This window comes from Hirundo rustica, chromosome Z, assembly GCF_015227805.2.
Source record: "Hirundo rustica isolate bHirRus1 chromosome Z, bHirRus1.pri.v3, whole genome shotgun sequence".
Classification (NCBI taxonomy): Eukaryota; Metazoa; Chordata; class Aves; order Passeriformes; family Hirundinidae; genus Hirundo; species Hirundo rustica.
Genome location: NC_053488.1, coordinates 77,474,929 through 77,501,377, shown reverse-complemented (window position 1 = coordinate 77,501,377; position 26,449 = coordinate 77,474,929). Strand labels below are relative to the sequence as shown.

Here is a 26,449-nt window from a genome sequence, read left to right as displayed (position 1 = left end):
CTAATGGTAACTTTTATAAGGAAATTACCAAGGAATGGCCTAGTGAACAAGTTCAAATGATGCAAAATACTACTTCAGGTACTTCTAGCATTCTGCTTTATGACAAAATTCGATTGATTCTTACATGATGTTTCAATAATTAAGTTATGTCAAAATGTGAGTATTTTGAGTGGTTAAGTTATTGTATTAAATCCCACATCCTAATATATTCTGTCACTACTATATCTGCGGGTTTTGTGCTTATGAATCATACTCTGTAGGTTGGTATTGAAAGCCTTATAGTTTGCTTGGGTCGCTTCTGTGTACTTTGCATTCAAGTGTCTATTTTGATCTCCTATGTCCTGAAAACCTATTCTGATGCCATGGGTTTTTTTCAGTCCAAACGAATACAAAATGAGGGGAGGATTGTAAACTGGAAATTGATTTTGCATGGCACTGCTACGCAGCCTGAACACATGAAGCAGCCACGTGTGTATACATACTATAATGCTGTGCAGAATGACAGAAGAGGAGTGGAGAAGATGACAGATCTTATAGAGGTAGAGTTATATTACATTTATTCTTTACATGCTTTTCAGTTTCTATATTTTTTTTTTTGCCTAGTAAGAAGACATATATTCATTTTGTATTCATTTAGTCTAACTCAACTGGTTTTGAGTGTATATCATAATTTTGCATGTCGATAACTGATATTATTATTAGTCTCTGTTTTTGAATTGCAACATTTAAGGGGTTTAGGATGATAACAGGAAATTGCTCCTAAAGCAAGGAACTCTATGGCAAATGCAGTTGAGTGGTAGGAGGGAAGAAGACAGCTCTGAAAAACACAAGAAACTTAGGCTATTCTACTGACAACAAGTGTCACATTCTAAAGGAACTTTGCTTCCTGGAGTGCTTCCAGTGAGTTTGGAAGGAATTTGAGGGACAAAGGGTTTGATGAAAGTCAGGGATTCATTCATTCAAATGGTTTGGCTCAGTGGATGTTGCTGTTATATCCTTTAGCACCCCGTTTACCCTACAGATAATAGTGATCTGAAAATACAACAAGGCAGAGTGACCCTGGGTTTCAGGATGCACAGGATGGTAGTAATGCATATTTTCAATGTGCTTGATTACATCACCAGATTCAGAAAATAATCCCATCACATCAAATTATCTTCCCATTAAGTAATTAGGATATCTGTAACGCACAGACAGTTTAACCTTCCTCAGACAGGTTATGAAAGGTGGGCGTGATAATGGTTTTTTAATCTCTTGCATAAATATCCCCAGGTCTGGCAGCCAGGTCTGGGCAAGAAGAGAAATTGGAAGAAAGTAAAAGTGGATTCAGCAGGTGCTGTAGGAGAAAATGGATGGACATGGTAAAAATTACATGAATATAAAATGAGTGTTCAGTTAGAAATACAGTTCTAGGTTGAGTGAGGAAGCTCTGCCAGCGTATACTAACCTTTAAACAAGATCATGCCTCTTACCAACTGCTCTGTCAACCTGTATTTGGGACTGCTCTTCCAAAATCTCCTTGATGTGTTATGATCACCCATTAGCCATACTTCACTTTTTCTCAGATGAGATCATCTACAGAGAAGGTTACGTGAAAATACTGGTTCTGTCCTTTTCTTAAGGGTACAAGGCACAATCAGAGCAGCCATCACCACTGCACGTATGTTTCTTCATTTTGAGTGCTGTGTTCCATGGCACAATTAGAAATCTCTCTTAAGACTGGGACAAATACTGGCGTAATATGATGCGTAGTATCCTGCCAACGTGGAGTCTGAATTTATAAATGCCTACGTAATGGTTTTAATTTAATGTAACTGGACAGAAACACCAATAATGTAGTTGTCTTGGTTTGAAAAGATAGGTATCTGCTAGGGAGAGGTGGGGCGTCTCTGGGAATGGGGAATTCCAATCCGTTCCCTCCAAGTTATTATAATTTAGAAGCATAAAAAGGCTTTTCAGTCAGAGCTATGGGGAAAGGAATAACAGTCCTGTACTCGTAAATATAACAGGACAAACAAAACCCAAAACCTACAGCAATAACAATAAAAATAAACAGAACCAAGAACCCCGAGGGGCTTTGTCTCACAAGTCCCGGGCAGTCTGATCTCTTGGGACCCCGAGAGCACCAAGCCAAAACGGTGGAAACTCCGGGGCTGATGGCTGGAAAGGGTGGGTTGTCCCAGCAGGTAGGGGGTGTCCCAGCAGGCAAAGTGAGCTGTGCTGAAGAAACTGTGATGGCTGGACAGAGGCTGACCCAGCTCCAGCAGGGCAGGGGAGGAGCTCTGAATGCCTGGGCGCTCCAGCAGATGATAGAATTCCCAGGACCGGAGCCTCTGTCAACAGTGGACCCCACGCAGCTGGCAGTCACCCGACTGTCCTCTCTGAAACTGAGAGCGGAAGAAGGGCACCCTCAGCTCCCTGAGTCCCGAGCCTTTCCCTCCCCCTCAAACTAAGTGTCTACTGCCCTCCTTTTGTGTGGGTCAAGCACCCTTTAAGCATCAGTATTTAGTCTCTTAGCAACTTACGGGAGCGGGGAAAAGATTCTATAGAGAAAGAAAAAAAAAAACCCCACAAACAAAAACGAAACAAAAACAAACCACCCCAAACTTTACCCCCAACAGTAGTGGTTTTACGTTCGCTAAATTCTGGTTGCTAAATTTAGTGTAGTGGTCATAGTGTTTATTCCTTTTTTTGTGGGAGAGAGATTAGGAGAAGAGCAAAGCAGGCTTAAGCTTAAAAAGTGAACAAATAGTTTTATTAACACACACTAAAAGAATGAAAAACAAAGTTGGAGAAAAAAACCCTAAAAACAGAATTCCAAAACCAGTCTTCCCCCCTTCAAACTGTTAACTTACAAAACAACATAGAAAAGACACAACTTGTGATTTTAAGGCAGTTTCACCATTTGAACATAATCTTTCATTACTTTGGGAGAAAAGTCTCTCTAGAGTCTCATGGAGATACTCGCCACAAGACAAAATAGTCCTGTGGCTCTCAATGCCACAAGTCCGCAGCCGCCCGGAGTTCTTGCAGATTGTGCTGTTCCATCCATTAGCAGCCTTTCCCTCGGCTACCTATGGGCCTCTCAGTGTATTTGGGGTACTGTTTAAGAATCCTTCTTCTAGTCTAAAATTATCTTTGTCTCAAAGGCTGAGACCTCCTTCTAACCCAGGAGCGAGGGCTTTAAAGTTCTCAATTAAATCTCAAACACATCGGTCCCCAGTTTTCATTAGAATTGGCATTCCCCCCCCTCCCCCTGACAGCATTAAGATTACAGAGCACAGTCCATTTCTCCATAGTTCACCCCAGAGAAGTCCGGTTAAAAATGCCCACTTCTCCAATCCCATTCCAGTAATATTATCAGTTCTTTCACTTCTAATCCACTGACTTCATACGTACCCTCTGTTGTCTTTCTTCTCTCTCTCAAGGAACGGTTGTGCTTCAGAAGCTCCATGTTGCCAGGAAAGGGTGAAATCTGCCCAGGCCTGCAGTGGCCATGTGCTCTCTGCCCCGGGCTGCGGGGCTGCAGAGATGCAAAGCTGTGAAGCTGTGCTGATGCAGGAGGCTGGTGGATGTCCTCTCCTCCACCCCCGGTCTCATCCAGGGCGGACCGGCTCGGAGCCGCCACAAAGCCGCAGGCTTTCTTTCTCTGCTGCCAGCCGTTCTTGAGCTGGGCCATGGCCTGGCCCCCTCTGCTGCAGCCTCGGGCATGTGGCATTGCTGAGCTGTTCTCTCTTCTCTGCCGCCGGCAGCCGGGGAAAGGGGCTCAGCCGGGGAAAGGGGCTCAGCCGGGGAAAGGGGCTCAGCCGGGGAAAGGGGCTCAGCCGGGGGAAAGGGGCTCAGCCGGGGAAAGGGGCTCAGCCAGGGAAAGGGGCTCAGTCGGGGAAAGGGGCTCAGCCGGGGAAAGGGGCTCAGCGGGGGAAAGGGGCTCAGCCGGGGAAAGGGGCTCAGCTGGGGAAAGGGGCTCAGCCAGGGAAAGGGGCTCAGCTGGGGAAAGGGGCTCAGCCGGGGAAAGGGGCTCAGCCGGGGAAAGGGGCTCAGTCAGGGAAAGGGGCTCAGCCGGGGAAAGGGGCTGAGTCGGGGGAAAGGGGCTCAGTCAGGGAAAGGGGCTCAGCCAGGGAAAGGGGCTGAGCCGGGGAAAGGGGCTCAGCCGGGGGAAAGGGGCTCAGTCAGGGAAAGGGGCTCAGCCGGGGAAAGGGGCTCAGCCGGGGAAAGGGGCTCAGCCGGGGAAAGGGCTCAGCCGGGGAAAGGGGCTCAGCCGGGGGAAAGGGGCTCAGCCGGGGAAAGGGGCTCAGCCGGCCCGGGCCGCCCCCCGTCCGGGCAGCGGCTCCCGGGGCCCGTCCGGGCCCGGCCCCGCTGCCCAGAGGCAATGGGGCCTGAGCCGGGATCCCCTGCCACCCACGATGTTACCTCATGGCCATCTTAGAAGGAAGCGGCCGACCCGGCGGGGATGAGGGTTTTAAACGGGCACTTCCCAAAGTCACATTGGCATCTTCAGGGGCTGAACTAGCTGCCAATATCTTGGCTAGCTTTCTGATAGGTCCTTGTCCTCCCCCTCCCCCCAAAGCAACGCTAATGTCCTGGCAGGGAAAAACATTTCCACATTTCTCCGGAAACAAAACTGTGCCAACCCATGACAGCCTGTATTGTGGGGAGATAAATTTTATACACGATAGTCCTTCTGATGGTTTGTTTTGGTTGATAATGGTCTGCTTGTTTTCTAGGTGCCTAAGTGGCTCCTGAATGGAAAAGTAACATTTGCTCGGACATAGATGGAGATCACCAGGCAGAGCAAACCTTAATTCAGTCAGTCTTTCATTGACACCTGACCTTTTTTTCATGCTAATCTGTATTCTAGGACCGTACCACACTGGAGAGCCTGAGTGAAAAACCCAAAGCCGCAGAAGATACCAGCAGCAGTAGTGACAAAGCAGAAGATAAAATCCCATCAGAGGCCATGCTGCATTTACTCCAAAGTGCTTTTAGCAGACAGATGGATCAGAAGCAAGTGCCAAAGAAGACTGCAAGCAAGAAGTTAAACATTCCATATGAACATTTCTATCAAGCCCTCAAAAAATTGAACAAGCCCTCCCAGCTGAGAGGCTCAGAAGAAAGTCTGTACAGTGACTATGTTGATCTTTTTTACAATGCCAAACCTTACAAGCATAGAGATGATAGACTGCTGCAAGCATTGGTTGATATCATAAATGAAGGAAATTAACTGTAGGGTTTGGCACTGAGTTGGAAATATTCATTCTCCCCACCTGTAGGGGTTTTTTTGTTGTTTTTTTGTTTTCTTTTTTTCCCAAAAATCTGTGTATGCTGTAGTTGTGTGATTGCTGCTTTGATTGCTTCATATTTAATACAAATATCAAGAAAGGGAAAAAAACCGGGTGCAAGGGGATAAGGCAGGAAAATTACACTTTTTAGTATTATCTTTTTTAAAAATCTTTCTTCAGAGTAGATTTACCCCCTCAAGCATGAAATGCAATAGTACTCCCCTGATAACCCTAACACTATTTTAAACAATTTTCCCATTACTTATTCTTCCACCCTCTTCACTTCAGCATGCAGTAGGATTCAAAACCTGAATTACCAAGCAGTTTTGAACCGAACTGCCAAAGCTATGGGGATATATTCTCATCCATGGATTTGTCGTGAATATTTCAGTCTCTGTTATATTTGTCATTTATTCTGATTTAATACTTGCAGCCATCATAGGTGTTTTGCTCCTTTTCCAAACAGTGCTCCCTTGCCCTTCTGTTCTCCTGTAAAGGAACATCTGGGAGGCTGGGGTTGGACTGGGGTATCAGTGAACACTGATGAAGTTATTCACAATTTAGACTATGGACAGAAACAAACTAATTAAAAAGAGCCCCCAGTGAGGCATTCCAGACCATGGGATGGCATCCTCTCAGCTGACTTGGAACTTACCCAAGTGAAGTGCCTGAATTATGAGTCTTATGGTCTTTCTAGGCCCTATGTGTTTAATCAGGACAGAGTCTCACTTCAGAGCACTTGGCTTTCTTTTCACCAGTTATGAATCACCTGATGGAGTACTGATCTCTTTGTGTCAATTATATGAGCTTTGGGCTCCAACCTTCTACCTGTGGACCCTCAGTTAGGTCTCCAAAGTAGTACAGCTGCCTTCTGGGATGCTTACATCTGCAAATAGTCAGGCCTAGTGGAAGAGACAGGGTAGCTGTTGCAGAAAAGCTCACCCTAAGACTGTAAAATTCTCAAAGCATCTAGGAAGACAAGGCAAATTTGTCTGAGATTTAAAAAAAAAGAAAAATAAATACCCTGAGAAGGGTGAGCATGGAATGTGGAGTGGAAAGAAAAGGTTGAGGCAGAGGTGGCTGTCAGAAAGCAACTAGTGTGAGTAACTCTTGCAGTTTTCCACACATACCTCTTTAAATAGAGACAAAATGATATATTATTTTGCTTCTAATATTAAAAAAAAAAAGGAAGAAAGAAAAGAAAAAGAAAAAGAAAAAAAAGAAAAAGAAAAAAAGAAAAAGAAAAAGAAAAAAAAAGAAAAAGAAAAAAAAAAAAAGAAAGCCATGTTGGATGCTCAGAAAAGGTAGGGGATCTAGAACAAGGAAATGAAGATTCCCAGGGGATAGTTATCTCATTGAAGTGCTAAAGAAAACCCAAAAAAGTCCTGACTGTTTTTTATTTTTCTTCCTCTTCTCTACTATTGGAATATGTTTTGCAGACTCTCTAGATATATTTGATTAGATTCTTCTTCACTGTCTATTCCCTAAAATTATGCAAGTATCTCTAAGACAGGAATATTACACTTTGCTCATAATCCATCAGTTCAAATAAAAGTTTTTCAAACTTCACACTCAATTCTGTAATTTAAAGGTAAACATATTTATTGTAACTAATTAAGTCTTCTGTGGATAAAAAAAGTACTTCTCTAAAGACAACCTTGAAAATAGTCTTACCAAATGTAAGATTTAAAAACCAATCTTTGTGGTGGCTTTATGCCTATCTTGGATTTAGCCTGCCTTTTAGCCGGTTTTGAGGATGTTTTAATATTCTTCTAGTCAACAGTTGGAGGATAGTATCTCCACTATTGAATATCTCTTGTACTGAACCACACCCTCTCTACTAAGAAATTTGCTTAGGAAGAGAAATAATTAAAAAAAAAAAAAAAAAATCCCTGCAAGTGGTCCAGATCAGAAAGCTTTCTCTTTGCTGTCCTTTCCATGCAAAAGCTTTCTGGCAATGCATAACCAATGAACAAGCAAACCATGAAAATTTCTAATTGCTGCTATTATAAAATGAGAGCACTTATTTTCTCTAATGTTTAATTTTCAGAGTAGACTCATCTGGCGAGGTAAGGGCCACTTTTAGTCCTGTGCAATGAAGCTTAGAGGCTGGTTCCCTCAGATAACAAATTTAGCCAGTCCTCATTTGGGTATATTACAGTGAGGAAAGTACTAGCAACACTCCATCAGGCCTTGAAAGAAATTTTCAGGTTAGAAGGGTGGGAAACAAAATACCCTCCTTTGTTTTAAGATCAGTTCCTATGGTGTAGTCAAAGTTTCAACAGAGGACAAGTTTAAAATTTCTCTTTTGAATGTTTCCAACCCAGATCAGCTTGTACAGGAGTAATTATTTTTATTGTTTATCTTTCCTTGGTACCCATGTGGGTTTTGTGAAAAATGTAAAAGTAAAGAAAAAAAAAAAAACAGTTTTCTCTCAGAATTTTAAATTATATTTTCATTACAGGTATTTATAATATAGAAAAAAATTTATTGAACAGGAAGAATTTTAAAAGGCATAATAAATTATATTGAAGAACCAGATTTTTTCTTGAGAAAGAGACAATTTCATCCAATAAACGTATTTTAAAGGCATGTTACAACAGCAACTGCAACTTATATGTGATGTGATGTTAAGGTTTGTCTATTAGTAGAATAATACAATGTGTTAGCAGAGCTCAGTGTGTGGTCTTAACATTTGTAAAGAAAACAGTAAGATACAGTCAAACTATTGACTTAAAAGGAATGGGAAATTGAGTTTAGAATGAAAAATAATGACTTGGGGAAATTACCGTGGAAAAAAAAATGAAATGTATTGAAAATGAGGGCTTTGTAGGGATCTCTTCACCAGTAACACTCATTTGTTCCCTTCTCACAACTGCAGCCAAGTAAGGTTTGCTGTGGACATCACTGACAGCAGCACTGCCTGTAATTTAGACAGTTAAAAAATTCTGCCTATTTAATACACAGATGTGTGTGTCAGAAGCAATGCAACAAAACAAATAAGGGGGTCAAGGTAAATACATGGGTCCTCACTTCCTTGCATGAAAACAGTTGAAATATTTGTTGTTCCCTCCACCACTACTCATGTTTCAAGCCAGCAGAGAATCAAGACTTTTAACCTGTATACACTGTAAATAGTGTAACCAATTGCCTCTCAATTACAAAATCTGCTTTGTCAAATGCCCTAAAGGGTTAATTAAAACACTTTCAATGTGATTTCAATCGATACTTTCCCTTAGGAGAAATATATTAAATTCACACAGAAAATGGATATCTGAGGTAGCGTTGAGAAAAGAGAGAAATTTAAGCCTAAATTAGAGCAAACTATCTAGCTTCCATACTAAACAGTATTTTTTCTCTCAAGTTGACTGCGTTTTGAAATGCTGCATTTGAACTTTCTACATTCACCCACAAACACCCAAGTAGAGTTTCTTGTCAGTCACATCTTGTAACTCCAAATTTGCTAATTTAGTTTTCAAATGAAGTGTCCCCTTTCTTACCTCTCCCTCTCCTCTTCACTCTGAAAACAAACAGAGGCATTTTCATTAAACAGAAGGCTATTTTTAAGAGAGAAAAAGGGCAGGGGGGCCTTACAAATAAAATGCTAAGTCTAGTATTTATTATTGCATTACCTTAGTGTCATAGATTAAATGAGGATTGGTCTGTTTGTTAAAAGATCGTATTCAGGGGAAGGAGAAACACCTGATCATTGGGGGTTTTTGTTTGCAGATCACACTGTGGAGGTGACTGTCACAATTAACTCCTTGTGCATCAGAACAACAGGAGGCACTGTACTGTCCCTGAGAATCTCTTTCTGCAACATTAACCCAGCTTTTGCAACTGCAGTTTTCCAAACATTACAAATCTAAGGAAAGTTGGCATCTGAGTTAGTTCAGCTCTGAAAGTAATTATAGATGAAAAATTGCAGGGAAAAAAAAGAAGAAAATATTTATTATACAACACAGAGTACCTGCACAGCCTGAACTCTTTCTGTTTGATCAAGTATTTCCTTTCAGGAAGTCCCGTTTCAAAACTCTGAGGAGCCATTCCATTCACAACAGTGTTTTAGAAAAGGAAAACTCTGGAAATGTGTATTTTGCTAGAAATCAATTGGCTTTCTAATATTGCTAACTGCAGACTGAAAAGGTTCAAACTCCAACCCCACTAGGCACTAATAATGCAAATTTCTGTGAACATTCTTCTGTTTAATTACACAAGTAGCCATCAAAAATATTGCTTCCCCGACTGCAATTTGTGAGAATAATGTAACCAGAAAGAATGAGAAATTTTGCTTTCAGCAATGCATTAAATGTCTATTGGAAAAAAAAGTAGATCTAATATGTTCCAAATTCCACTAAGATACCAGAGAAAAATAAATAAATAATATATGAGAGAGGGTGGTTATCAGGAAAATATGTCTTAATGGTTGTATAATTTCAGCTATTTGACGGCCTCCAATCAAATGTAGCTAAGCATATATCTCTTTCTGTCTGATGTCATATTCCTTTCCTAAAAGAAATTAATTGGTTGCTGTCGCATGTAGCATTTTGTTTGACTATGGCCACATTATCAGCTAGTGTTTCAAGAAATAAACATGCAGCATAATGCAGTGTCCATATATTCTGATAAGGAAATGCACTTAGGAGCAGGGGCATGCAGCTCTGCGTGTGCAGCTGCATGAAGGGCTCATGTAAAACAGATCCATAAGGGCTGGACAAAGAGGAGAGCCAGCCCCATTAGACCCTGAGAAGAAACTCCCCTCTTCAGAATAACATTGGAGGGGTGGAGAGCACCACAAACGTACAGGATGTCAAGACAAACTTCAGTCTCACAGTTCAACAGGGAGCTCAGCTGCTAATTCACTGCTCCTGAAAGATCTGTTAAAAACTGAGGATTTAGAAAGAACTCTCAGCTATGAGCTTCTCCTCTTTTACATTGTATTTCCATTACCTCCGTTCAGAGAGTTGCACCATCCTTGAATGAAACTTTTCTGAAAATACCAGCAGTTATTAAAAACATTGTTTCATCCATGAATTTCAGGCAGCAGTCTGTCTGAAAGCACTTTATTGCTTACACTTTTATGTACAAAAATAGGCACAGGTGCACATGTAACAACTCCATGTACAACTCCATGTAAAGTCTCTTTGATGCTAAAATACAGCAACTCTTAGCAGGAACAGCAAGAAGGAAGAAGCTGCAGAACTAATTTGCTAAAGCAGAGTTTAAAGCTAAATTTCAGCTTGGATTGTCCATTATAGCAGTATTGATAGTGCATGCTGTTTTGGAGTGGGACAGAAGAGGAAGGGAAATTTGCTTGTTTGGTAATCCCTTTAGCAAATGGGGGTGAAGGATTTCCCAAAGAATTCTGTATTTCTGCAATTGAACGAAGGGAAAAATAACTCTACTCCTGTAATGCAAAAGACAGCCATGACTGTAGGGGGCTTTGAAAGTTTAGACAGTTAAATCTTGCTGGCTTTGCAACACTTATCTTCCCATTGATTTCAGAGAGTTTTAGATTTAGACCTAATCCCGACCCTGTCCCTGGCCCTGCCCGTGCCTCTGCCGCTGCCCCTTCTCCGGCCCCTGTTCCTGGCCCTGCCCGTGTCCCTGCTCCTGCCCCTGCTCCTGCCGCCGTCCCTGTTCCAGTCCCTGTTCCTGCCTGTCTTCCTGCCCCTGTCCCTGCCCCTGCTCCTGTTCCTATTCCTGCCCGTGCCCCTGTTCCTGCCTGTGCCTCTGCTCCTGCTCCTGCCCCTGCCCTTGCCCTTGTTCCTGCCCCTGACCGTGCCCATGTCCCTGATCCTCTTCCTGGCCCTGCCCCACCTCCTGCTCCCGCCCTTGTTCCTGCCCCTTGTTCATGCCCGTGCCCCAGCTCCTTCTCCTGCCCCTTCTCCTGCCCCTTCTCCTGCCCCTGTCCCAGTCCCTGTTCCTGCCCGTCTTCCTGCCCCCGTCGCTGCCCTTTTTCCTGTTCCGGCCCCTGCTCCTGCCCCTGCCCATGCCCTTGCCCCTATCCCTGTCCCTGCCCCTGTTCCTTCCCTTGTTCCTGCCCTTGCTCCTGTTCCTATTCCTGCCCCTGGCCCTTGTTCCTGCCGCTGGTCCTGTTCCTGGCCTTGCCCGTGCACCTATCCCTCTTCCTGACCCTTCTCCAGCCCCTGTTCCTGTTCCGGCCCCTGACCTTGTTCCTGCTTCTGCTCCTGCCGCTGCTCCTGCCCCTGCCCCTGTCCTTGCCCCTGTCCCTTGCCCTGCCCCTGTTTCTGCTCCTGCCCCTACCCTTGTTCCTGCCCGTGTCCCTATTCCTGCCTGTGCCCCTGCTCTTCTTCCTTGCCCTGCCCGTGCCTCTGTCCCTGTTCTTGCCCCTGCTCCTGCCCTATTCCTGCTCCTGTCTGTGTCCCTGTCCCTGCCCCTTCTCCAGCCCCTGCCCTTGCCCCTGTCCATTGCCCTGCCCCTGTTCCTGCTCCTGCCCCTGCCCTTGTTCCTGCCCCTGTCCCTGCCCCTTCTCCTGTCCCTCCCCCTGTCCCTGCCCCTGCTCCTGTTCCTACTCCTGCCCTTGTTCTGGCCCCTGTTCCTCCCCCTGCCCCTATCCCTGTTCCTGTCCCTGCCCCTGCCCTTGTTCCTGCCCTGCTCCTGCACGTGCCCCTGCTCCGGTTCCTGGGCCTGCCCTTCTTCCTGCCCCTGCCCTTGTTCCTGCCCCTGCTCCTGTTCCTCCCCCTACCCCTGCCCTTGTTCCTGCCGCTGGCCTGTTCCTGGCATTGCCCGTGCCCCTGTCCCTCCCCCTGACCCTTCTCCAGCCCCTGTTCCTGTTCTGGCTCCTGCTCCGGCCCCTGTCCTTCGCCTGTCCCTTCTTCCTGCCCCTGTTCCTGTTCCTGCCCCTGCTCCGGACCCTGTTTCGGGCCCTGCCCGTGCCCCTGTCCGTGCCTCTGGCGCTGTTCCTGCTCCTGTCCTTGCCTCTGTCCCTGCCCTTGTCCCTGGTCCTGTTCCTGCTCCTGTTCCTGCCCCTGCTCCTGCCCCTGCCCCTGCTCCTGTTCCTGCCCCTGCCCCTGCCCTTGTTCCTGCCCCCGCTCCTGTTCCTGCCCATGCCTGTGCCTCTGTCACTGCCCCTATCCCTGTCCCTGCCTTTGTCCCTGCCCCTGTTCCTGTCCGTGTTCCTGCCCCTGGTACTGTTCCTGCCCTTGTTCCTGCCCCTGCTCCTGCCCGTGCCCCTGCTCCTGGCCCTGCCCTTGTTCCTGCCCCAGCTCCTTTACCTGCCCCTGCTCTTGTTCCTGCCCCTGCTCCTGCCCGTGCCCCTGCTCCTTTACCTGGCCCTGCCCGTCCCCCTGTCCCTCTCCCTGACACTTCTCCGGCCCCTGTTCCGGCCCCTGCCCTTCTTCTTTCCCCTGCCCATTTCCCTGTTCATGTCACTGTTCCTGTCCCTGCCCCTGCTCCTGACCCTGTCCCTGTTCCTTCCCATGTTCCTGCTCCTGGCCCTGCCCCTGTACCTGCCCCTTCTCCTGCTTTTGCCCGTGTTCCTGCCCCTGCCTGTACCACTGCCCTTGTTCCTGCCCCTGTTCCTGCCCCTACCCCTGCCCTTGTTCCTGCCGCTGGTCCTGTTCCTGGCCTTGCCCGTGACCCTGTCACTCTCGCTGACCCTTCTCCAGCCCCTGTTCCAGCCCCTGCCCTTTTTCCTGCCGCCTGCACCTGCCCCTTCTCCTGCCCCTGTTCCTGCCCGTGCCCCTGTTCCTGCCCGTGCCCCTGTTCCTGCGCGTGCCCCTTCCCCTGTCCCTGCCCCTTCCCCTGTCCCTGTCCCTGTCCCTGCCTGTGTTTTCGCCCCTGTTCCTGCCCCTGCTCCGGTTCCTGCCCATGCCCGTTCCTCTGTTGCTGCCCCTATCCCTGTCCCTGCCTTTGTCCCTGCCTCTGTTCCTGTCTGTGTTTCTGCCCCTGGTCCTGCCCCTGCTCTTGTTCCTGCCCCTGCCCTTGTTCCTGCCCCTGCCCTTGTTCCTGCCCCTGCTCCTGTTCCTACCCCTGCCTGTGTTCCTGCCCGTTGTCCTGTTCCTCTCCCTGTCCCTATCCCTGTCCCTGTCCCCACCCCTGTCACTGACCCTGCCCCAGGCCCTGCCCCTGTCCCTGTTCCAGTCCGTGTTCCTGCCCCTGTTCCTGTCGATGTCCCTGTTCGTGTCCCTGCCCCTGCTCCTGGCCCTGTCCCTGCCGCTGTCTCTGCCCCTCTCCTTGTTCCTGCCCTTGATCCTGCCCCTGCCCTTGATCCTGCCCCTGCCCTTGTTCCTGCCCCTGCCCTTGCTCCTGCCACTGCCCGTGCCCCTGCTCCTGTGCCTGGCCTTGCCCGTGCCCCTGTCCCTGTCCCTGACCCTTCTCCGGCCCCTGATCTTGTTCTGGCCCCTGTTCCGGCCCCTGCCCCTGTCCTTGCCCCTTTCCCTTGCCCTATCCCTGCCCCTGTCCCTGTTCCTGTCCCTGGTCCTGTCCCTGCTCCTTTCCTTGCCTGTGTTCTTGCCCTTGTTTCTTCCCTTCATCCTGCCCCTGCCCCTGCCTCTGCCCCTGCCTCTGGCCCTGCCAGTAGCCCTGCCCCTGTTCCTGTCCTTACCCCTGCTCCTGCCCCTGCCCCTGCTCCTGCCCCTGCCCCTGCCCCTGCTCCTGCCCCTGCTCCTGTTCCTGGCCCTGCCCATCCCCCTGGCCCTGCCCCTTCTCCACCCCCTGCTCTTGACCCCGGCATCTCCCGTTGTTCCTGCCCCTGCCCTTGTTCCTGCCCCTATCCTTGTTCCTGCCCCAGCCCGTCGCCCTGTCCCTGCCCCTTCTCCTGCCCCTGCCCATGTTCCGGCCCCTGTTCCTGCCCCTACCCCTGCCCTTGTTCCTGCTGCTGCTCCTGTTCCTGGCCTTGCCCGTGCCCCTGTCCCTCTCCCTGACCCTTCTCCAGCCCCTGTTCCTGTTCTGGCCCCTGCCCCTGCTCCTGCTCCTGCCCCTATCCTTGCCCCTGTCCCTCGCCCTACCCGTACCCCTGTTCCTGCCTGTGCCCCTGTTCCTGCCCGTTCCCCTGTCCCTGTCCCTGCTCCTGCTCCTGCCCTTGTTCCTGCCCCTGCCCTTGTTTTCTGGCCCTGCCCCTGTCCCTGCCCTTGTTCCTGCCCCTTCTACTGCCCCTGCTAGTGCCCCTGCTCTTGTTCCTGCCCCTGCCCTTGTTCCTGCCCCTGCCCCTGTTCCTGCCTGTGCCCCTGCTCCTGTTCGTGCCCCTGTCCCTGCCCCTTCTCCGGTCCCTGTTCCTGTTCTGGCCCCTGTTCTGGCCCCTGCCCTTGTTCCTGCCCCTGTCCTTGCCCCTGTCCCTTGCCCTGCCCGTGCCCCTGTTCCTGCCCCTGTTTCTGCCCATGCCCCTGTTCCTGCCCCTGTTCCTGCTCCTGCCTCTGCCTTTGCCCCTGTCCCTGCCCCTGCCCGTGCCTGTACCCATGCCCCTGTTCCTTCTCCTGCCCCTTCTCCTTCCCCTGCTCCTGCCCCTTGTCCTTCCCTTGCTCCTGCCCCTCTCCCTGCCCCTGTCCCTGTTCCTGCCTGTGTTCCTGCCTCTGCCCCTGTCCTTGTTCCTGCGGCTGCTCCTGCCGATGCTCATGCCCCTGTCCCTCTCCCTGACCCTTCTCCAGCCCCTGTTCCTGTTCTGGCCCCTGTTCCGGCCCCTACCCTTGCTCCTGCCCCTGCTCCTGCCCCTACCCCTGTCCTTGCCCCTATCCCTTGCTCTGCCCCTGCCCCTATTCCTGCTTCTGCCCCTGTTCCTGCCCTTGTTCCTGTTCCTGCCGGTGCCCCTGCCTGTGCTCCTGTTCCTGCCCCTATCCCTGTCCCTGCCCCTGTTCCTGCCCCTGCCGGTAAGTCTCCTTTATCAATAATTGTAGTCTCTTGCCTGTGGGTTCCTCACCTGCATCAGCTTTCTTCCTGCGTAAGTTCTGTGGGCAAATATAATGCTTAATTGTAAACATAATGGAGCATTAAAACTAGTGCTAACAGAAACTTTTTGAGATGTTTTTCAGAAGACAGTGGGGATGGTGAAAGCTTACACAGAGATTAAAATTACTTCTGTAATTTTTTTTTTCTATTGGTCCCCATTTGCTCAGATATTTTTGGTTTTAGTTTGGGTTTAGTTGCTTGGCAGTTTGGATCATTGGTATTGGGCAGAAGTGCTGGTGGTTGGGTGAGTATTTTCTTTTATGGTTTTTGATTTTTGTTATTATTAATTTTGATTCCTCTCTTTCGTTCTTTTCTAATTTTTTTAATGAAGTCTTTTACCTTTCTGTCATAAACTATTAACATTTTGTAATAGCCTTCCTTGCAACCACAACCACTTCACCTGTTTTTTAAATCTATTTTCTCTGAACAGAATCTTTGCATGTTCACTTTGAACCCGAAGCAGCGAGTACAACTCCTGCTCCTGCTGGTAAGTCTGCTTTTCAAGGAATTTTAGTCACTTGGATGTGGGTTCCAGAGCCAGCATGTCCCTTCATGCTCCACAGCATCTGTAGGCAAATACAAGAATACTTATCGCATTGCCTTGTTTCTTAAACTTTACTTTCTCTGAAGTAAATTTACTTTCTCTGAACAGAATCTTTTTGGCAGCACTTTGAATCCAAAGCAGCTGGTACCGTGTACTACGTACTAGTTTGAAAACAAACCAGTGGAAGATTCCAAGTCAGAACTACAATTTAATAGGAAAATTAAAATAGAGGCAGAAAACGCTGGCTTAGACTGACAGAATCAGGATACAACCTGACACCCTGTTGGTCAGGGTGATGGTAGCAGTCCAATTAAATGGTGGCTGCAGTCCTGTTGAAGTGATAGATGTGGTTCTGTTGAAGCGGTGATCCTGTAGAAGGGTCTGGTGTTCCTCTCAAGGTCCAGTGGTAGTTAGGTAGCTCTTGTCCTCTGGGAATCCAGTGGGTAAGGCTGCTCTGGTGTTCCTAAATCTCGGGTTATATATATAACCAGGTGGAATGCCTGGTTCTCCCCCTTGGGCACAGCATCTCACAAGGGGATGATGCAATTTTGTAAGTCATGCAGTAAGGCCTTGATGGCCCATCAGTGGAGATAGCCCCCTGGAGGGAGTTATTAGGGATGAGTCACAGAAAGGATAAAGAATACTGCCTCATTTATCTTAACAGCTTACATAAATGGTAATAGAATACATACTTTTTGGTTACATCTTCCGTTATAACCTAAGACACTGAAGGAAAATTACTTTCTCTGACCAGACTCCTTTTGGTCTCCCATTGAACCTCAAGCAGACCGTCCACCTCCTGCTCCTGCTCATTCTCCTGCTCCTGATGGTAGGTCTGCTTTTCAAGCAATTAGAGTCACTTGGGTGTGGGTTCCTAGCCAACACCTCATGCGGCACAGCTTCTGCAGGCAATTATATTGTAAATATAATTGAGCAATGAAACTACTGCTAACGGTCTGAAATAGCCTTTCCTTGCAACCACAACCATTTCATTCTGGGTACTTCCATATTTTTTAAAATTTACTTTCTCTGGAAGTAATTTTATTTTCTCTGAACAGACTCTTTTTGGCTTCCTGTTTTACCTCAAGCAGCTCGTCCACCTCCTGCTCATGCTCATGATGGTAAGTGTGCGTTTCAAGCAATTAGAGTCACCCGGATGTGGGTTCCTAGCTGGCATCTGCCTTCATGCTGCACAGCCTCTGTAGGCAAATACAACAGTGCTTGATAGCAAACATTATGGAGCAGAAAAACTAGGACTAACAGACATGTTGTGAGACTTTTCTCAGAAGGGGAAGGAGACACTGAAAGCTAACACAGGGATTAAAATTACTACTGTAAAAATTTTTATTTTCTGTTGCTCCTTAATTGCTTGGATATATTTGGTTTTAGATTCGGTTTAGTTGCTTGCTCGGTTGGAGTCTTGGTTTTGGGGAGTGGTGTTGGTGTGTGGGTGCGTGTTTGGTTTAAGAGATTTTTTGGATCTTTTTTTGTTACATTTTAAAATTTCTTTCTTCTTCATTTTTTGCCAAAGACCTTTTCCTTGCTTTCTGATAGAAACCAGTAAGCTTTTTGTAATGGCCTTTCCTTACAACTACAACCATTTCAGATTTGGGCATTTCATTGTTTCAAAACATTTTAAAATATTTTAATTTTAAAACTACTTTTTCTGCATAGAATCTTTTTGGGGTCACACTGGACACCAACTAGCCAAAACACCTTCAGCTCATGCTCATGACAGTGAAGGTAAGTCTGCCTTTCAAGCAATTGTAGTCACTTGGATGTCGGCTGGTAGCTGGCATCTGCATTCATGCTGCACAGCCTCTGTAGGCAAACACAACAACATTTAAATGTAAACATATTGAGCAACTAAACTGGACTTAAGAGAAACATTCTGAGACTTCTTCAGAAGAGAAAGGGGATGGCAAAAGCTAAGCCAGGGAGTGAAATTATTGCTGTAATGTTTGTTCAATTGGTCCCTATGTGCATAGATATTTTCATTTGGGTTTGGTTGCTTGGTTGGTGAGACTTTTTGGTTTTGTGGAGTGGTTGCGCTGGGTGGATGTTTGCTGCTTGGTTTATTTTTATTACCATATCCTTCCTTTCCTTATTTACTTGCTTCCCTTACTTTCCTTGCTTTCCTTCCTTTCTTTTCTAAACCAGTAACATTTCTGATAGATTTTCTTTTCAACCACAGCCATATCCATTCTATGCATTTCCTTGCTTTTTAAAACTGACTGCTTCTAAACAGTTATCTTTCAGCCTCGTGTTTCACCCCGAGCACCCATGACACCACCAGCTCCTGTTCCTGCTCCTGATGGTAAGTCTGCTTTTCAAACACTTCTAGTCACTTGCCTGTGGGTTCCCAGACAGCACCTTTCTTCATGTTGTACAGCATCTGTAGGCAAACACAACAATATTTAATTGTAAACATCACAGAGTGTCTAAACTGGTGCTGACAGAAATGTTCTGAGACATTTTTCGGCAGAGAACGGTTGTGGTTAAAGCTGTCACAGGGATTGAAATTGTTTCAGCAATGTTTTTTCTTTAGTCCCTCTTTCCTTGTGAGTATTTTTTGTTTTAGTTTGCTTTTGGAGGCTTGGTTGCTTGGAATGTTTTGGTTTTGGGGAGTGGTTGTGGTGGATGCGTGATGGGGTCTTTGATTTTCTTATCTGGATTTCTTTTCCTTAATTCCTTCCTTGCTTTACTTGCTTTTCTTTTCGTCCCATCCCTTCTCTCCCATCCCATTCCTCCCTTCTCTCCCATCCCATTCCTCCCTTCTCTCCCGTCCCATTCCTCCCTTCTCTCCCGTCCCATTCCTCCCTTCCCTTCCCATCCTCGCTTCCTCGTATTAAACCTTAGCATTTCTAATAGCTTTTCCTTTCAACCAAAACTATACGGATTTCTTTGCTTTTTAAAACTGACTGTTTCTCAACAGATACCTTTCAGCCTCGTGTTTCACCCTGAGCACCCAGGACACCACTGGCTCCTGTTCCTGCTCCTGATGGTAAGTCTGCTTTTCAAACACTTCTAGTCACTTGCATGTGGGTTCCCAGACAGCGCCTTCCTTCATGTTGTACAGCATCGGTAGGCAAACACAACAATATTTAATTCTAAACGTCACCGAGTGTCTAAACGGGTGCTGACAAGAAATGTTCTGAGACATTTTTGAGAAGAGAATGATTGTGATTAAAGCTAACATAGGGATTAAAATTACTTCTGCAATGTTTTCTCTATGAGTCCCTCTTTCCTTGTGGGTATTTTTTGTTTTAGTTTGCGTTTGGAGGCTTGGTTGTTTGGAATGTTTTGGTTTTGGGGAGTGGTTGTGGTGGATCCGTGATTGGGTCTTTGATTTTTTTTTTTTTGGGGGGGGTGTTCTTTTCCTTAATTCCTTCCTTGCTTTGCTTGCTTTTCCTTCTCTGCCATCCCTTCTCTGCCGTCCCATTCCTCCCTTTCCTTCCCATTCCTCACTTCCCATCCCATCCTCACTTCCCCTTACTAACCTTAGCATTTCTAATAGCTTTTCCTTTCAACCAAAACTATACAGATTCTATGCATTTCTTTGCTTTTACAAACTGACTGTTTCTAAACAGATACAGTTCAGCCTCTTGTTTCACCCCGAGCACCCAGGACGCCACTGGCTCCTGTTCCTGCTCCTGATGGTAAGTCTGCTTTTCAAACACTTCTAGTCACTTGCATGTGGGTTCCCAGACAGCACCTTTCTTCATGTTGTACAGCATCTGTAGGCAAACACAACAATATTTAATTGTAAACATCACAGAGTGTCTAAACTGGTTCTAACAGAAATGTTCTGAGACATATTTCGGCAGAGAACATTTGTGGTTAAAGCTGTCACAGGGATTGAAATTGTTTCTGCAATGTTTTTTCTTTAGTCCCTCTTTCCTTGTGGGTATTTTTTGTTCTAGTTTGCGTTTGGAGGCCTGGTTGCTTGGAATGTTTTGGTTTTGGGGAGTGGTTGTGGTGGATGCGTGATGGGGTCTTTGATTTTCTTATCTGGATTTCTTTTCCTTAATTCCTTCCTTGCTTTACTTGCTTTTCTTTTCATCCCATCCCTTCTCTCCCGTCCCATTCGTCCCTTCTCTCCTGTCCCATTCGTCCCTTCTCTCCTGTCCCATTCCTCCCTTCTCTCCCGTCCCATTCCTCCCTTCTCTCCTGTCCCATTCCTCCCTTCCCTTCCCATCCTCGCTTCCTCGTATTAAACCTTAGCATTTATAATAGCCTTTCCTTTCAATCAAAACTATATGGATTCTATGCATTTCTTTACTTATTAAAACTGACTGTTTCTCAACAGATATCTTTCAGCCTCGTGTTTCACCCCGAGCACCCAGGACACCACTGGCTCCTGTTCCTGCTCCTGATGGTAAGTCTGCTTTTCAAACACTTCTAGTCACTTGCCTGTGGGTTCCCAGACAGCACCTTCCTTCAGTTTGTACAGCATCTGTAGGCAAACACAGCAATATTTAATTGTAAACATCACAGAGTGTCTGAACTAGTGCTGACAGAAATGTTCTGAGGCATTTTTCAGCAGAGGTTGTGGTTAAAGCTATCACAGGGATCGAAATTGTTTCTGCAAAAAATTGTTTCTCCAATGTTTTTTCTTTAGTCCCTCTTTCCTTGTGGGTATTTTTTGTTTTAGTTTGCGTTTGGAGGCTTGGTTGCTTGGAATGTTTTGGTTTTGGGGATTGGTTGCAGTGGTTGCATGGGCCTTTGATTTTTTAAAATTTCTATATTTTTGTTTTCAGTCCCTGCCTTTCCCTTTCCCTCTCCCTTTCCCCTCTCTTCTAAAACCATAACATTTCTAATAGCTTTTTCTTTCAACCACAACCATACAGATTCAATGCAATTCTTTGCTTTTTAAAACTGTTTCTAAACAGATCTAGTTCAGCCTCTTGTTTCACCTCAAGCACCCAGGACACCACCTGCTCCTGTTCCTGCTCCTGATGGTAAGTCTGCTTTTCAAACACTTCTAGTCAATTGCATGTGGGTTCCCAGACAGCACCGCCCTTCATGCTGCACAGCTTCTCTACACAAATATAACAGTATTTAATTGTAATCCTGATGGAGGGTCAGAACTGTTGCTGACAGAAATGTTCTGAGACTTTTTTCAGAGGAGAAAGGGGTTGGTTAAATCTAACATAGGGATTAAAATTCTTACTGCACCAGTTTTTTCTATTAATCCCTATTTCCTTGTGGGTGTTTTTTGTTCAAGTTTGCATTCGGATGCGTGGTTGCTTGGAATTTTTTGGTTTCGGAGAGCTGTTACAGTGGCTGTCGGCGGGTCTTTGAAATTTGATTGGTTTATTTTTTTTTTAAATCTTTTGTCTTTCCTCCTTTCTTTTTTCCTCTTTCTTCCTTTCTTCTTTTGTTCCTTTCGTCCTTTCTTCCTTTCTTTCTGTTATGAAACTTTGACATTTCTAATAGCCTTTTCTTGCATCTAGAACCATTTCTGTTCTTTGCATTTCCTTGCTTTTTAAAGTTCACTTTCTCTGGAGTTGTAGAAATTCGTCAGACTGGGTCTTCTCTTGTTACCCTCTGTCTTGCATTTTTTTCTTGGAAGTAGTGTCGGACAGATTTCAGTAAATATGGTCCTCAAGTAATTATAACTTTTTCTTAGTATTGTTAGTGTTGGATGGTTTATTTGATTGAAATGTGTGAATGTTCTGACAGTGATCGTAAGTAAGGTAAGATCTGATAGTGTCGTAGGCTTGACACTGGCTAAATGCCGGTGCACCTACAGAAAAATAATTTACTCATTCTCCTCGGCCATAGTTGAGCAGAAGAGGGGGAAAGAGTAATGAAAAAGCTCATGGGGAGAGATATGGATTAGGAGTAAAAGACTTCAAGGGCAAAACAGGCTCACAACTTTAAAATGTATAAAGAAGAATCCATTAACAGAATTTTAAAAGGACAATGTGAACTAAAATCACTTTTCCCCTCCCCCAGCCATTCATTTCCTTTCCACTGACAGCGCAGGGAGACAAATTGGGGCTTTTAGTGGCTTTGTCTGGAAGACATCTGGAAGTCTTCCTTCAGTTTGCTTAGGGGGAGGAATCTCTCTTGCTATGCCATGGGTCTTTCCCGTGGGAGACAGCTCTCAGTGAACTTTTCCGACCTGGTTCTACTTTTCACCAGTAGCAGTCCTGCTCAAATCTGCTGCGAGTCTTCCCACAACTGTTTGGGGTTTTTTTTTGTGGTCCATTTGCTTCATGGGGTTTTGTTTTAAGGATGAGCTGTTCTAGTATAAAATAGGCAAGGGTCTTTTCCTTCTGTCTCTGGAAGCACGGGTTCTCTCTCTCTCTCTGTTCAAGCCTCCCAGCAGATCGCAGCTTCTCAGCATCCACATGTTCCAACAGGAGCACTTTTTTCTCACAGGCTGCGGGTGAATTCTGCATTCCCCCAAGCACTTAATGAATTACAGGGAAATAGATGGTTGTAAAATAGTCCTCACCATGGCTTTGCCGGAGAATTTCAGCCCCGAGACCCAGAACCTGCTCCTCCACCTCCATCGTTTGCACCGACCTTAGCGTTGCCATGTTTTTCTCCTCACGGGTCTTCACCTTTTCTCTGGCTCGGGAGAGAATTCGTGTTCCTATGTTCATTTGTTCTCAGGTTCTATCAATTGAGAAGTTTATAGAATTCTGCAGCGTTGAAGGGTTGTGGGCCCCACCTGGGCTCCACATCAGGGTCTTGCTCGCCGTACCTCTCACTGCTGATTGCATGGTTCCCGCCGGCACCACGCGGGCCGTGCCGCCTGCTGCCTCCACTCATCGCCTCTCTTCATGCGGAGCACTTTTTGCCCTTCTCTTTGCAGCACGGCTGGCTAAAAGCAGCTGAGCAAGTCAAGTTCATTGCGAGCCATGCTGAGATAGCCGTGGCTGCATGGCGCCGCCCTGGCCGTGCCAATCCTGCCCATGCAGTCCTGGCCACATGGCCGGCCCTGGATCGGGAGGGCCCCGGCTCCTACCCACCCACCCAAGGAAGAAAAAGAGCGTTCCCAAGGTTTTGTCTTTCGTAAATAAGTTATCATGGAGGCATTACCGGCTTTTCTAATTAGCTAAGCGATGTGCCTGTTCTTAGAGGCAGCCAGCAATTGATTTTGCCAGGCATGGAAGAAGCTTTTACCAGCTCCTCACAGAAATATCACTTGCATGGCTGGCTTCTTCCCTCCTCACCAAAGATTAACCCATGCAAACCCAACAGAGATAGGCCACAAAAGAGAATTTCCCAGCTGTTGAGATGATCGCAGACATGAAAGGATGGAGATATCAGTAGAGGCAAAACCAGAGAAGCATATCGACAGTGTTTACTAAGCTGGAAATGTGTCTATAATGCTGAATACACCCAGCAGTAATGTCTCCCAGAGACTACCTTTTGCTGGAGTATTTGCAATTCTTACCTGCTTTTAGTCAACTCGATATCACTTGCCAACGTTACTGCACAGCGAGTATATAAGGAATATACGGCATAAGAAGGAATGCAGGTATCCCAATGGAAATGCTCTCCTTGGCATGTGGCTTTGCTTACACGTGTAAGAGTTGTAACCAAATATTACAAATCACGCCATAAGAAATTTATATTATAAATCACATTATGTAGCTTAGAACAAGGGGCTCAGAAACACAGTAGATCAGCCCCACACGTGTTATTTGGTAAAGAAAGTGCCTTTTCTCTGCAAAAATTGTTTGATACTCAGTATTCTAGTTCTGTGAAATTTTCACTTGTCAGACTATTGTGACATGTTTGAATATTACAGGAACTTAATTTAAATGCTGCCAGAAACAAAATGCCTGACTAATATTTGAGGAGTATTAAGTGTTGATTTCACTTGATGGTGAAATATGTTCATAAGTAAATGAGTCCCTTCTGTGGCTAGCAGGGCCAGTGTTCCCCAATAAGAATGACATAGAATAAGCTTGTTTACTTGATTGAAAAAGAATTATAATGATGACGGTAAGAGATCTCTGGAAGTATTTCTAGCACTTCATATAAAGTGTTATTGTTTTCCAACACTTCCCAAGGCAGCGTACTTGTGCTAATGTCCTTTGTCTGTTAAAGATTTTTATCTGTATCCAGTTGCCCTGTGTTTCAAATAAGCACTTAAGACAAGAAGCAAACGGTTATAGGTACCCTCACAGACATACCTTTGTGAGAGGTATTTAACAGAAAATGTAGATTCTCTCATGATTTGTTTCTCATTCTTTGTTTTATTCCAGCACACGGGAGTGAGCCTAGCCATCCGCGTCTTATTTACGGGCCAGAAAGTCATCCTGACCGGAGTTACAGACGAGATTTCCAGATGCTGCAACCTGAAACTGTACTCTCCTCCGGTGTGACACCCCATAGAACCTCTACTGTGACTGGAACTGACAAACCCTCTGGTGTGACACGCCACAAAACTTACACTGCATCTAAAACCGATATTCCTTCCAGTGTGCCACCAGGCAGATCAGGTTTGGGGTCATCAATGGATATATCCTCCCATGTGATATCTGGGATTAGTGACAGTGTGTTTGAAACCAACATACCCTCCAGTGTGCCACCAGGCAGATCAGGTTTTGGGTCATCAATGGATATATCCTCCCATGTGATATCTGGGATTAGTGACAGTGTGTTTGAAACCAACATACCCTCCAGTGTGCCACCAGGCAGAACAGGCATTGGGTCATCAATGGATATATCTTCCCATGTGATATCTGGGATTAGTGACAGTGTGTTTGAAACCAACATACCCTCCAGTGTGCCACCAGGCAGATCAGGTTTTGGGTCATCAATGGATATATCTTCCCATGTGATATCTGGGATTAGTGACAGTGTGTTTGAAACCAACATACCCTCCAGTGTGCCACCAGGCAGATCAGGTTTTGGGTCATCAATGGATATATCTTCCCATGTGATATCTGGGATTAGTGACAGTGTGTTTGAAACCAACATACCCTCCAGTGTGCCACCAGGCAGATCAGGTTTTGGGTCATCAATGGATATATCTTCCCATGTGATATCTGGGAGTAGTGACAGTGTGTTTGAAACCAACATACCCTCCAGTGTGCCACCCAGCAGAACAGGCATTGGGTCATCAATGGATTCATCCTCCCGTATGATTCAAAACAGAACTTTTACTCTGCCTTCAATCAACACACCCTCCAGTGTGACAGGGAATGGAACTGGTACTGGATCTTCAGTCAACTAATCCTTCAGCTTCAGACCACACAAAACTATTTCTTTGCCTTCAGTCGGATCTTTTACGCAGGATGTCTTACCCAGCACCAGAAAAAATCAGGGAATTTAATTATCAGAGTCTTGGTCGTTTCAGTGTTCTCAAGCAAAGTCCTAGCTTCTCTTCAGAAGGGAAAAAGTCTAGCAATGTAAAAAGAGCTCATTAAAGTACAGATTTACTTACCTTTGTGTTTTAGTTCAATGTATGTATCTTTTTGTCTGTAATTTCGTATTTTTATGAAAATGTGAATTCCTATTTTTACATTTCTGTGTTTCTAATTATTAGTATACCAAACCACATTTTTTTAAGTCTTATTTATTGCAGTTGTTAATTTTTATGTGGTATATTTTAAAATGTTATAAAACATCATCTTTTGTGTAGTTTTCCTCATTAAAAAAAAAAAAAAACCAAACCACAAGCCATTTTAGTCTGTTTCTCAAAGTTGTTTTGTACCTGTCTATTTTAAACCAGGACTATAATACTTCAACAGGACTGAGAGGGGTCCATGAAATATACACCAGTGATTTTTCTTGTGGAATGTCATGGCCCTGCCAAGAGCGCTCCCCTCCCCCCCCCGCCTTTTTTTTTTTTCTCCTTTTCTTATCAACTCAACTGCACACACACATTCAGTTGAGAACATAACGCAGATGAGCAAAATAAAAATGATATGATGGATCTTTGGGGCCTTTGGGAGCACCCTTGCTGATCTTTCTGCTTTTTCAGTTGAGGTAGACTGCTGTCCAGGCAAAGAGATTGCACTTAGTGATACATAATCATTTGGCAGGAATTCTGTTGATTTCTAGTAACAGCTGGAGGACTGTATCTCTGCAGGATGTTTTGGCTGTCCCGTGCTTTATTGGGTTTTGGCTGCAAATACCATTGTCCTTGCTTGCTTATCTAGAAATTCTGTGGCTGGGAATTTGCCCAGTGGGCCGTATTCCAAAAGCAGTTTTGTCTGGATTTTGTGAATGAAGGAGACCCTTATCCAATTCCAAACCGCATTAAAAAAAAAAATCATAAAAAATAACTTCCCTTCCTTAACAAGCAACTAACAATTCAGAAGTGAACCTTCTGAAGCTTATTCACCGAGTGAAAAAGAAGGAAATCTTCCAGTGGAGTTGTGGTTATAGTGGATTATGTAATCTAAAAATGTGTATTCTATTTCATCTGTTGAAGGCTGTTTTTTTGGGAGATGTTTTGTCCTCCTCTTGCTCCTCCAGGGGGGAAGGAGGAGGATGCCTCCTGATAATGGCCCAGCCGTTAAATCCAGGTGGGGCAGTGTTTCTTATCTTTCACCACCCCTCCATCCCCTGGGGGCACATCTTGTGATAATGGGCCATTAGGGCCCACCGATGCCATGACACATTCCATCATCCCATTGTGAGATGCTCCAACCAGTGGGGCAGGAGCCAGCTGTTCCTAGCTAGACAAAACTGGCACTGAAGGACACAAAGTATCCTGTTTTTCCACTGGATTCCTGTCGGGGGC

General features: G+C 45.8%; 1 protein-coding gene across 1 annotated transcript in view; it reads left to right on the top strand.

Moving 5' to 3' along the window:
* The window catches only part of PCSK1 (proprotein convertase subtilisin/kexin type 1), a 31,266-nt gene extending 23,385 nt beyond the window's left edge, over positions 1 to 7,881 (top strand). Inside the window, exons 13-14 of the mRNA XM_040090750.2 lie at positions 378 to 539; positions 4,859 to 7,881. Of these exons, the coding sequence (XP_039946684.1) occupies positions 378 to 539; positions 4,859 to 5,221 (525 nt within the window). The 3' untranslated portion in view covers positions 5,222 to 7,881. The remainder of the gene's footprint in view (positions 1 to 377; positions 540 to 4,858) is intronic.
* The last annotated feature ends 18,568 nt before the right edge of the window (positions 7,882 to 26,449 follow it).